A 14,540-nucleotide genomic window follows, 5' to 3' on the forward strand; every position below is an offset into this window, starting at 1 on the left:
CTGCTTAGTCCACACAAATATAAGTTTTGATTAGACACTTGAGGTGTGTTTGAGGGCCACTCAGAGACTAGTTAGATTGGCTAAAAAGTGCGGGGAAGTTGTGGACATTGGACAAACTTGTGAGGCTGTGGATAATTCACTGAAATTGGTTGAATTTGTGTGATTCACAAATTCCTGAAGGCATTAATTCACACCTGTATGACAGTTAGGAAGGTTAAAATGTGACTTGAAACATTGCCTGTATACTTAATAAAGCTTTTGTACACTGTGAGAATCAGATATTTTTAAGTGTTCTTTTTTAATCCATAGTCATGTTTAGAGCAGCTAGTATTTTCCCATGTAGTGTGTCCTCTTGTGACCTCCTTGCTTTTATCTTATGTCCGCTAGTAAACTCTTTGTTTTGTCTTCAGGGCTCCTGTTGGTCGGCTCACAGAGCTGTTTTGGCCAGTTCCTTATCTGCTTTGAAGTAGCAGCTGCATTTCTTTCTGGGCGGGAGGGGCTGTTTCCTCTCTACATAAGATGACTCTTTCTGTTTGGATTTAGACCTGGCTTGCTAATGCTATTGTCGCCTTGTAAGGGCTGGTCTCCTGAAGCTTCAGTAAAACTTGGCAAAGTACCATTCTGTCTCTGGGGTCCTTCTTACTCAACATATATGTCATCTAAAATAACTTGGGATTGACCAGTGTGTTTTATTCCCAAGGGAGGACTGACTGGTCTCGCGCAACAACACGCACACACACACACACACACACACACACACACACACACACACACACACACACACACACACACACACACACACACACACACACACACACACACACACACACACACGCAAACACGTCTTACTTTTCAAGCTCGGTGATCCACAAGTTGTCCTCTTTGCCGTTACAGAGGACAGGAAGTTGAGAGACGTTTTTGCCCTGCTTCAGAGAGTTTGGGTTTGTTGTGATAGTTCTCACTTTGGTGACCTGGAACCAACAAAGAGCTTATTATTATATTATTTACACCTTAAAGTAGGAGAGAAAATAACACAAATATCTTGTTTTTCATGAGCGATGTACTAGTATTGTATGTCTGGGTGGGCGTTCTGCTTTGGAAATCATTTGTACATCTTTTAGAGATCACATTTAGTTCTCCTTAAAACCTTCACATGTTGCACAATGAGATTCATCACATGTTGCACAATGAGATGTAAGCATGGGAACCTTCACATGTTGCACAATGAGATGTTAGCATGGGAACCTTCACACGTTGCACAATGAGATGTAAGCATGGGAACCTTCACGTGTTGCACAATGAGATGTTAGCATGGGAACCTTCACATGTTGCACAATGAGATGTAAGCATGGGAACCTTCACATGTTGCACAATGAGATGTAAGCATGGGAACCTTCACACGTTGCACAATGAGATGTAAGCATGGGAACCTTCACATGTTGCACAATGAGATGTTAGCATGGGAACCTTCACATGTTGCACAATGAGATGTAAGCATGGGAACCATCACATGTTGCACAATGAGATGTTAGCATGGGAACCTTCACACATTGCACAATGAGATGTAAGCATGGGAACCTTCACATGTTGCACAATAAGATGTAAGCATGGGAACCTTCACATGTTGCACAATGAGATGTAAGCATGGGAACCTTCACGTGTTGCACAATGAGATGTAAGCATGGGAACCTTCACATGTTGCACAATGAGATGTAAGCATGGGAACCTTCACATGTTGCACAATGAGATGTAAGCATGGGAACCTTCACATGTTGCACAATGAGATGTAAGCATGGGAACCTTCACACGTTGCACAATGAGATGTTAGCATGGGAACTTTCACGTGTTGCACAATGAGATGTAAGCATGGGAACCTTCACATGTTGCACAATGAGATGTAAGCATGGGAACCTTCACGTGTTGCACAATGAGATGTAAGCATGGGATAAAGTGTAAAATATATAATTACAGTTTCTATTAGCAGTTCTGTAATTTACAGTAGCAACAGCATTTCATGATTAATAACCCACAAATGAACATTCTTGACAAATGAATAAACAAAACATGTGATCAGTACTTGTTCCACCCTAATAAGAGTTATAAGCCTTTAATTCTCTTACACTGTTAGCTATAAGCTAACTAGCAAAACCGTGACAAGCACACATAACTGGCTGTTAGTGACATTGATTGTGACCCACGTTATAACCTGACACTTATAGGGTTTAGGTGTGGACTCTTTAGTGACTGAGTCTAGTGAGGACGTCTCAGTAAAGGTTTGGGAACTGAGGAGACACATTTTTGAAGTGGAATTCTTTCCCATTCTTGCTTGATGTACAGCTTAAGTTGTTCAACAGTCTCCCTTCTCATATTTTAGCCTTCATATTGCACCACACATTTTCAATGGCATCGTCTTGCGGATATAAGCAGGGGCGTCCATGATAACAATATATGTTGCTCCAAAAGCTGTATGTACCTTTCAGCATTAATGGTGCCTTCACAGATGTGTAAACCACCCATGTCTTGGCCACTAATACACCCCCATACCATCACACATGCTGCCTTTTACACTTTCACCCTAGAACAGTCCCCATGGTTCTTTTCCTCTTTGGTCCACAGTTTCCAAAAACAATTTGAAATGTGGACTCGTCAGACCACAGAACACTTTTCCACTTTGCATCAGTCCATCTTAGATGAGCTCGGGCCCAGTGAAGCGTTTCTGGGTGTTGTTGATGAATGGCTTTGGCTTTGCATAGTAGAGTTTTAACTTGCACTTACAGATGTAGCGACCAACTGTAGTTACTGACAGTGGTTTTCTGAAGTGTTCCTGAGCCCATGTGGTGATATCCTTTACACACTGATGGGGCTTTTTGATGCCTGAGTTTCTCAGTGTGAACATGAAATATCTTGTCTTTGCAGTCTATTCAATTGAATATAAGTTGAAAAGGATTTGTTGTATTCTCTTTTTATTTAGCATTTACACAACCTGACAACTTCACTGCTTTTGGGCTTTGTTATTTTGAGGGCTACTTTCTCTAGTACCTCTGGTCAGTTTTTAATCATGTGAAATCTATCATCAGGTTGTCCATGTGGTGCCCTGGCCTACCTCTTCGAATAAAGGGGATATGTTCCTGTCTAAAGCATGAACCAGCGCACAGGCGCCAGGACTTGTGGGCCCAGGCACGGTACCACAGGTCCGGTGTGACTCAGGAGTAGAAGACTCACTCACCCTGGCTTCTCTGCCGATCTCCAAACAGTCCTGGAGATTCAACTTGTCACTTTGGGAGGCTGTGATGGGTCTGGAGGAGACAAGGACACTTTAACAGAACAGCCTACAAGATGGAGAAGCCAAACAAAGTAACCAGCACACATGTAAGGAGTAAGTAAGTGGACTCACCTGCTCATCCCTGGAATGTTCCCCCAGAAGTAACGAGCTCGGTGGGCCGGGCTGACTTTGACGGCGTCCACCAGGACTGGGTTGCACTGTCGGAGGAGAACCCAAGCGTGAGGATGAAGGAGAGACAACGTAAACAAACAAAAAGGACACGGGGCGGCCAGAAGAACCTCGAGGAAGCGGCAGATGTTGACTTTGTCGTGAGTGTTCATGAAGACTACGTTCTCAAACAGCCAGAAGAACGGCCTGGAGTCTTTTTCCTTGGGCTTCAGCATCTGCAGGACGCGGTAGAAGTCAAAGAAGAGCCTTCCGGAACCCTCTGGAGGAGAGAAGGGTTTGTTAGCACTTTTATAGCGCTCCAAAATGAATGAAGACCACAGGACTGAAGGTGTTAAGGTCACATTTTGGTACAACTGATCATCTGTTGGCCACCAACAGAACCAACAAGTATGTGGCGGCCACCTTCTTTAATATTGTTCATCTTCTGTCTACTTCATTACAAAGTGACTGTAGCTTTGTCCAAAACTATTTAGGACACACCTGGATTAAAACAAACCCTGACGACAATGCAATATGAAGTATAAATGATACAACATTGAATATTAAGAGTGAGGGAAAGTTTGATTTCTTAACGTTTTGTAATCAATCAGAAATATCAAGCAGCTAAAATGCTGACATGGGGAAGTATGGAGATATATTACCCATCATGCATTGTAAAGGATGTAGATATGTGTCATTGTAAATGATATACAACGTAGTTTATCATGTCCACAAAGTTGAATAAGTGTGTTACGTATAAATTGGGTCATATATAGTGATGCCCACATATATATATATATATATATATATATATATATATATATATATATATATATATATATATATATATATATATATATATATATATATATATATATATATATATATATATATATATATATATATGTATATATATATATATATATATATGTATATATATATATATATATATATATATATATATGTATATATATATATATATATATATATATATATATATATATATATGTATATATATATATATATATATACAAATTCCAACTCCTAGATAATATATATATATATATATATATATATATATATATATATATATATATATATATATATATATATATATATATATATATATATATATATATATATATATATATATATATATATATAAATATATATATATTATCTAGGAGTTGGAATTTGACTAAATATAATTTACAATGTCTTAATTAGATTATCCCAAAAAATAGTGCTCGATACCGTGGTAGATCGTAATATGTATGTGTATATATATATATATATATATATATATATATATATATATATATATATATATATATATATATATATATATATATATATATATATATATACATACATATATATATATATATATATATATACATACATGTATATATATATATATACATACATGTATATATATATATATATATATATATATATATATATATATATATATATATATATATATATATATATATATATATATATATACATGCTAAATCCTCATACTCCATATATATATATGGTGAATGAATGTTTATAACTGAATACATTTACATATGTATACACATTTATTTTCTGTTTTAATTATTTATTTTAATGAATGAAGTAACGTTTATGACAACCTTTTTCCAAAACACAATATAGAATGTGAGATATAACAGGATAGTGTAGAACACATTATAGAATGTGAGATATAACAGGATAGTGTAGAACACAATATAGAATGTGAGATATAACAGGATAGTGTAGAACACAATATAGAATGTGAGATATAACAGGATAGTGTAGAACACAATATAGAATGTGAGATATAACAGGATAGTGTACAACACAATATAGAATGTGAGATATAACAGGATAGTGTAGAACACAATATAGAATGTGAGATATAACAGGATAGTGTAGAACACAATATAGAATGTGAGATATAACAGGATAGTGTAGAACACAATATAGAATGTGAGATATAACAGGATAGTGTACAACACAATATAGAATGTGAGATATAACAGGATAGTGTAGAACACAATATGGAATGTGAGATATAACAGGATAGTGTAGAACACAATATAGAATGTGAGATATAACAGGATAGTGTAGAACACAATATAGAATGTGAGATATAACAGGATAGTGTAGAACAGTGGGGGTGGGTGGGGGGTTGTTTGGGGGGTGGTGTATTTAAAAAAAAAAAAAAAAAATTTTTTTTTTTTTACATAAATTAATACAATCATGTGTGCTTACGGACTGTATCCCTGCAGGCTGTATTGATCTATATTGATATATAACGTATATACCTGTATTGTGTTTTTTATGTTGATTTCATAAAAATAAAAAATAAAAAATAAATACAAATATTTTTTTATTTTTTATTTCTTGTGCGGCCAGGTACCAATCGGTCCGCGGACCGGTACCGGGCCGCGGCCCAGTGGTTGGGGACCACTGGTGTAGAACACAATATAGAATGTGAGATATAACAGGATAGTGTAGAACACAATATAAAATGTGAGATATAACAGGATAGTGTAGAACACAATATAAAATGTGAGATATAACAGGATAATGCATACGTTTATCATTTTTTTCAAAATGCTTACAAAAAAGTGGGACCCCAAAAATTTACTGTGGGTTCCCATTTTAATGACTTGATGGGGCCCCTAGGACCCCATTTTGAAAATTCCTAGCGCCAACACTGCTGTCAACAGAGGAGAAAAAAAGTTTTATTTAAATAAATATATTATTTATAAAGCAAGTTGGAGTATCATTGGCACATTTTCACCTCGTCCTGACCTTGGCACACATATATGTGTTGTATGTATTTCACAATATGGTCAGCCTACGTTAGCACTTCAGCATTTACACACAATTCCTAGCGCAACTGCACAGATTGTAGTTAGCACCACTCTTCAATTGCACACGCAGTGTTGGTGAAGCCCACTAATAGCACACGCTATTTGGATCTTAGCACATGAAGTGGAAGTGCACCAATTGAGAGCCTCCCTTTGGGACAAAGAGGACATTTTGAAGAAAGAAAACATATTGAGTGGCAATCAATCACCAACCGTAGATTCCTTTCCGGATGGGGTTGACGATGGAGAGGTCGTTGCAGGGGCTTCCACCAATCAGCAGGTCAAAGGGACCCCACTCCTGGATCTAGAAGTCAAAAGTCATGAACTCTGTCCTTCAACACCACTTCATGGCGAGCGTGAGCTTCTTACCAGCTCCTTGGAGATGTTGCGGGTGTCTCCAACTTGGTTGATCTTCCCCTCGTGGTTGACCAGCGTGACCGCCAGGGAGTCCTCACAAATCTCGGAGGCCACGTAAGTCTGGATTTTAAAGCCCAGGTCCTTCAACACCAGGTAGCCTGCAGGGTGACCACGGACTTGAAGCCAAACCTCCCGACAATACACGCTGCTATGTGTGTGCGGGCTGACCTGTGGCGATGCCGTCAAACAGCGAGAGAACTCGGATGGGTCTGCGCTGGTTGGCGGGGATGGAGGGGTAGACCCGGTGGGGCTCCTAGACAAGGAGGTCAGAAGTCAAGATGGAAACCGAAGAAACAGATGGTGTCATGGCGTGATGGGTAGAGCGGCCGTGCCAGAAACCTCGGGGTCTTGTGAGATGACGCTGGCTGCTGCCAGATCATTATTAAGAAAAAACGACCGACAGGAAGGCCAGAAACAAATTTTATTTCAACAGAATCTCGCGCCGTAGCTGCTGTTTTCTAATGACTTACATCATTTAGGCAGCTACACTTAATACTACATCTTAAACAATGTCAGGCGGGCCAGATTGAAAAGCTTAAGGGGCCGCATGTGGCCCCCGGGCCTTCATTTGTCCAGGTCTGATTTTAAGGGATGAACAAGGAGTTGCTTTTAGGATCTTTTCTAGAATGGTTTTCCATGAAGTTGTCTACATGCATATCATGTATTTCATATATATGTTTTGTGGCTTCAGGTTGGTACTTTATTACTATGATATTATATATAGAGGGTACTTTATTACTATATTATATATAGAGGGTACTTTATTACTATGATATTATATATAGAGGGTACTTTATTACTATATTATATATAGAGGGTACTTTATTACTATGATATTATATATAGAGGGTACTTTATTACTATATTATATATAGAGGGTACTTTATTTGTATGATATTATATATAGCGGGTACTTTATTACTATGATATTATATATAGCGGGTACTTTATTACTATGATATTATATATAGAGGGTACTTTATTACTATGATATTATATATAGCGGGTACTTTATTTGTATGATATTATATATAGCGGGTACTTTATTACTATGATATTATATATAGCGGGTACTTTATTACTATGATATTATATATAGAGGGTACTTTATTAGTATGATATTATATATAGAGGGTACTTTATTACTATGATATTATATATAGAGGGTATTTTATTACTATGATATTATATATAGAGGGTACTTTATTAGTATGATATTATATATAGAGGGCACTTTGTTACTATGATATTATATATAGAGGGTATTTTATTACTATGATATTATATATAGAGGGTACTTTATTACTATGATATTATATATAGAGGGTACTTTATTACTATGATATTATATATAGAGGGTATTTTATTACTATGATATTATATATAGAGGGTACTTTATTAGTATGATATTATATATAGAGGGTACTTTATTACTATGATATCATATATAGAGGGTACTTTATTAGTATGATATTATATATAGAGGGTACTTTATTACTATGATATTATATATAGAGGGTATTTTATTACTATGATATTATATATAGAGGGTACTTTATTTGTATGATATTATATATAGCGGGTACTTTATTACTATGATATTATATATAGCGGGTACTTTATTACTATGATATTATATATAGAGGGTATTTTATTACTATGATATTATATATAGAGGGTACTTTATTAGTATGATATTATATATAGAGGGTATTTTATTACTATGATATTATATATAGAGGGTACTTTATTAGTATGATATTATATATAGAGGGTATTTTATTACTATGATATTATATATAGAGGGTACTTTATTAGTATGATATTATATATAGAGGGTACTTTATTTGTATGATATTATATATAGAGGGCATTTTATTACTATGATATTATATATAGAGGGTACTTTATTAGTATGATATTATATATAGAGGGTACTTTATTACTATGATATTATATATAGCGGGTACTTTATTACTATGATATTATATATAGAGGGTATTTTATTACTATGATATTATATATAGAGGGTACTTTATTAGTATGATATTATATATAGAGGGTATTTTATTACTATGATATTATATATAGAGGGTACTTTATTAGTATGATATTATATATAGAGGGTATTTTATTACTATGATATTATATATAGAGGGTACTTTATTAGTATGATATTATATATAGAGGGTACTTTATTTGTATGATATTATATATAGAGGGCATTTTATTACTATGATATTATATATAGAGGGTACTTTATTAGTATGATATTATATATAGAGGGTACTTTATTAGTATGATATTATATATAGAGGGTATTTTATTACTAAGATATTATATATAGAGGGTACTTTATTAGTATGATATTATATATAGAGGGTACTTTATTAGTATGATATTATATATAGAGGGTATTTTATTACTATGATATTATATATAGAGGGTACTTTATTACTATGATATTATATATAGCGGGTACTTTATTTGTATGATATTATATATAGCGGGTACTTTATTACTATGATATTATATATAGCGGGTACTTTATTACTATATTATATATAGAGGGTACTTTATTAGTTTGATATTATATATAGAGGGTACTTTATTACTATGATATTATATATAGAGGGTATTTTATTACTATGATATTATATATAGAGGGTACTTTATTACTATAATATTATATATAGCGGGTACTTTATTACTATGATATTATATATAGAGGGTACTTTATTACTATGATATTATATATAGAGGGTACTTTATTAGTATGATATTATATATAAAGGGCACTTTGTTACTATGATATTATATATAGAGGGTACTTTATTAGTATGATATTATATATAGAGGGTACTTTATTAGTATGATATTATATATAAAGGGTACTTTATTACTATGATATTATATATAGAGCAGACCTGGGCATTCGGCGGGCCAAATCCGGCCCTTTGTGCGTCCCTGTCCGGCCCGTGTGAAACCAATCATAAATTACAAAATAATTTTTAAAAAGTATCTATGTTGAGTGTGCAATACAACGGTGCTGCTTTTGTTTTGAAAAGCGTTATTTGTATTACTCCCGTGTGGACGTATGCTCGTGTGCGATTGTGAGTGAATGTGAACAGCGGCAATCACAAATTACAAAATACATTTTAAAAAACATCTATGTCGTGCGTGCAATACAACTGTGCTGCTTTTATTTTGAAAAGTGTTATTAATGGGCGTATGTCCGTGTGTAACCTGTGAGTGAAGGTGCACAGCGACAAGTGATGCCCGGTTGCCCCCGAGACGCTAAAAAGAGAAAAGTTGATGAGGAATGGCGTGTTTTCAACAAGACATGGACTGCCAAGTATTTCTTTACAGAAATTAAAGTTAAAGCTGTGTGCTTAATTTGTGGTACACAGCTTGCTGTGTTTAAAGAATATCATTTCAATCGCCACTACACGACCAAGCACGAGGAAAAATACCGGAATCTGTCTGATGAAGCGCGCGGAAGAGGGGCGCATTTGAGAACGTGTCACTCTCCCGACGCACTGTAACGAGGCGGGTTGAGACCATCGCTGGAAACTTGGAGCTTCAGCTGAAGAACAGAACGGCCGACTTTGACTGTTTTTCGCTGGCTTTGGATGAGAGCTGCGATGTACGTGACACCGCCCAGCTGCTCATCTTCTTACGGGGGATAACTGCAGACTTTCAAATCACGGAGGAGCTGGCAGCCATGCAGTCAATTAAAGAGACAACCACAGGTAATGACTTGTTCACATAGGTAAATGCGTGTTTGGACATGTTAGGACTGAAATGGACTGAAACAGATGGTTGTCCAAATCTGACGGGGAAAAATGTTGGACTTTTAAAGAGGATGCAGGATAAAGTGACAGAAAAAGACATTTTTGCATTGTATTATACATCAGGAAGTGTTGTGTAAGACAGTGTTCAAAATAAAACCATCAAAAGCAATCTGCTTTTGTATAAAGTTAAGTTAGGTTAAATGAAATTATTATTATTATTATTATTATTTATCTTACGGTATATCAAAAATAATTTGAGCAAAATTTAATTAGCAGTGCTCAGGTTGCTCATGCGGCCCCCGGTAAAAAATAATTGCCCACCCCTGATATAGAGGGTACTTTATTAGTATTATATTATATATAGAGGGACCTATAGCTATTTTAGTGCTTTTTTATTTTTTTCACTGTGCTGATGAGCTATGTCTGCTTTTATTATCATTGCTTATTTATTTCTCTATGATACTGTACTGACATTTTGATTTATTTTGTACAATTTTGAGTTTGATGATGTCACAGCTGTGACTATATAAGGGCTGACTTCCTGCACCCTGACCAAGACATCTTCCAGAATGCTCTGTGTTTGCTAGTTTGCATCAAAATGATTAGAAGGACACCAGTGTTGCTTTTTCTTCAAGATTTCAGGAAATGTCATAAACGGGAAAAGGAAGCGGTGATTAGATATTTGTGGATGATCCGGATCATCACCGCCTGGATTCAGGATCTTAAAGGGTTCTTTCCTATTAAGAAATGTTGCTTTTTCTAGTTGTCAGTGTATCATGAATCAATCAATTTAAGTGGACCCCGACTTAAACAAGTTGAAAAACTTATTCGGGTGTTACCATTTAGTGGTCAATTGTACGGAATATGTACTTCACCGTGCAACCTACTAATAAAAGTCTCAATCAATCAATCAATCAAAAAAAACCTTTGGTCTTAATCCTGGAATATGTCTGCTGCTTTAAAAGAAAGTGCTGACTCACAAACTCCATGGCGCTGTTGTTGACAAAGTACTGCTGAACTTGAATGCTCCAGTCCTCCCTGGGAATGAGGGCCCGGTGGGCCTGGTGGTCCTGGCACAGGTAGCAGATCCAGGGGTCCACGTCCTTGAGCGAGTCGAAGGTGCCGCCCCCTACCAGGATGTTGAGACAGTCTCCACAGTAGGACCTGGGAGAAAAGCAGCAGATGTATCAGCGTGGTATCAAGTAGATGTATCAAGTAGACGCACCTGCAGCAGCCGTCGTTGCCACACAGGATGACCTCCATGCCGTAGCAGCAGATGGTGCAGTAGGACTGGTAGCCGTCCTCGTCGTAGCGATACAAGGTCTCTGTGAAGTTGTCCTGCACACCACAGTTGACTTGCTACAGCTGCTGGCTCAAACACAAGCCAGGGTGTCCTTACCTTGCACGTCAAGCAGAGACCTCCTTTGAACAGAGGATGGACCATGTCCACCTTCTCCTCGCCACAGCACAGACAGAAACCTGCAGACACCAACAACACAACTCAGAACCAATCTGAGGAAACCTGCAGACACCAACAACACAACTCAGAACCAATCTGAGGAAACCTGCAGACACCAACAACACAACTCACATCCAATCTGAGGAAACCTGCAGACACCAACAACACAACTCACATCCAATCTGAGGAAACCTGCACACACCAACAACACAACTCAGAACCCATCTGAGGAAACCTGCAGACACCAACAACACAACTCACATCCAATCTGAGGAAACCTGCAGACACCAACAACACAACTCACATCCAATCTGAGGAAACCTGCAGACACCAACAACACAACTCACATCCAATCTGAGGAAACCTGCACACACCAACAACACAACTCAGAACCAATCTGAGGAAACCTGCAGACACCAACAACACAACTCACATCCAATCTGAGGAAACCTGCAGACACCAACAACACAACTCAGAACCAATCTGAGGAAACCTGCAGACACCAACAACACAACTCAGAACCAATCTGAGGAAACCTGCAGACACCAACAACACAACTCACATCCAATCTGAGGAAACCTGGAGACACTAACAACACAACTCACATCCAATCTGAGGAAACCTGCAGACACCAACAACACAACTCAGAACCAATCTGAGGAAACCTGCAGACACCAACAACACAACTCACATCCAATCTGAGGAAACCTGGAGACACTAACAACACAACTCAGAACCAATCTGAGGAAACCTGCAGACACCAACAACACAACTCAGAACCAATCTGAGGAAACATGCAGACACCAACAACACAACTCAGAACCAATCTGAGGAAACCTGCAGACACCAACAACACAACTCACATCCAATCTGAGGAAACCTGCAGACACTAACAACACAACTCAGAACCAATCTGAGGAAACCTGCAGACACTAACAACACAACTCAGAACCAATCTGAGGAAACCTGCAGAAACCAACAACACAACTCACATCCAATCCTGCACAACCCTGACTCCACACAGCCTTTAGTTGTACTACATACTAGCTTTGTTTTACTACATACTAGCTTTGTTTTACTATATACTAGCTTTGTTTTACTACATACTAGCTTTGTTTTACTATATACTAGCTTTGTTTTACTACATACTAGCTTTGTTTTACTACATACTAGCTTTGTTTTACTATATACTAGCTTTGTTTTACTACATACTGGCTTTGTTTTACTATATACTAGCTTTGTTTCACTATATATTAGGTTTGTTTTACTACATACTAGCTTTGTTTTACTATATACTAGCTTTGTTTTACTACATACTAGCTTTGTTTTACTATATACTAGCTTTGTTTTACTATATATTAGGTTTGTTTTACTACATACTAGCTTTGTTTTACTATATACTAGCTTTGTTTTACTACATACTAGCTTTGTTTTACTATATACTAGCTTTGTTTTACTACATACTAGGTTTGTTTTACTACATATTAGCTTTGTTTTACTATATACTAGCTTTGTTTTACTACATACTAGGTTTGTTTTACTGTACACTAGGTTTGTTTTACTACATACAAGCTTTGTTTTACTACATACTAGCTTTGTTTTACTATATACTAGCTTTGTTTTACTACATACTAGCTTTGTTTTACTATATACTAGCTTTGTTTTACTACATACTAGCTTTGTTTTACTATATACTAGCTTTGTTTTACTACATACTAGCTTTGTTTTACTACATACTGGCTTTGTTTTACTATATACTAGCTTTGTTTTACTATATATTAGGTTTGTTTTACTACATACTAGCTTTGTTTTACTATATACTAGCTTTGTTTTACTACATACTAGCTTTGTTTTACTATATACTAGCTTTGTTTTACTACATACTAGCTTTGTTTTACTACATACTGGCTTTGTTTTACTACATACTGGCTTTGTTTTACTATATATTAGGTTTGTTTTACTACATACTAGCTTTGTTTTACTACATACTAGCTTTGTTTTACTATATACTAGCTTTGTTTTACTACATACTAGCTTTGTTTTACTACATACTAGCTTTGTTTTACTATATATTAGGTTTGTTTTACTACATACTAGCTTTGTTTTACTACATACTAGCTTTGTTTTACTATATACTAGCTTTGTTTTACTACATACTAGCTTTGTTTTACTATATACTAGCTTTGTTTTACTACATACTAGCTTTGTTTTACTATATACTAGCTTTGTTTTACTACATACTAGCTTTGTTTTACTATATACTAGCTTTGTTTTACTACATACTAGCTTTGTTTTACTACATACTGGCTTTGTTTTACTATATACTAGCTTTGTTTTACTATATATTAGGTTTGTTTTACTACATACTAGCTTTGTTTTACTATATACTAGCTTTGTTTTACTACATACTAGCTTTGTTTTACTATATACTAGCTTTGTTTTACTACATACTAGCTTTGTTTTACTACATACTGGCTTTGTTTTACTACATACTGGCTTTGTTTTACTATATATTAGGTTTGTTTTACTACATACTAGCTTTGTTTTACTACATACTAGCTTTGTTTTAC

The 14,540-nt window shown here is 35.8% G+C and overlaps 1 protein-coding gene across 2 annotated transcripts in view; it reads right to left on the reverse strand.

Annotated features, from left to right (window-relative positions):
• Positions 1-14,540, reverse strand: part of LOC133653311 (DNA (cytosine-5)-methyltransferase 3B-like) — a 56,263-nt gene that overhangs the window by 2,744 nt on the left and 38,979 nt on the right. For both annotated transcript variants that reach the window (XM_062052463.1, XM_062052462.1), the window contains 10 exons: positions 11,911-11,990; positions 11,737-11,849; positions 11,492-11,675; positions 6,886-6,970; positions 6,670-6,815; positions 6,514-6,604; positions 3,562-3,710; positions 3,395-3,480; positions 3,227-3,296; positions 850-971 (listed from right to left, as the gene is read on the reverse strand). In XM_062052463.1, coding sequence (XP_061908447.1) covers positions 850-971; positions 3,227-3,296; positions 3,395-3,480; positions 3,562-3,710; positions 6,514-6,604; positions 6,670-6,815; positions 6,886-6,970; positions 11,492-11,675; positions 11,737-11,849; positions 11,911-11,990 — 1,126 coding nt within the window. The remainder of the gene's footprint in view (positions 1-849; positions 972-3,226; positions 3,297-3,394; positions 3,481-3,561; positions 3,711-6,513; positions 6,605-6,669; positions 6,816-6,885; positions 6,971-11,491; positions 11,676-11,736; positions 11,850-11,910; positions 11,991-14,540) is intronic.

This window comes from Entelurus aequoreus, linkage group LG07, assembly GCF_033978785.1.
Source record: "Entelurus aequoreus isolate RoL-2023_Sb linkage group LG07, RoL_Eaeq_v1.1, whole genome shotgun sequence".
NCBI lineage: Eukaryota > Metazoa > Chordata > Actinopteri > Syngnathiformes > Syngnathidae > Entelurus > Entelurus aequoreus.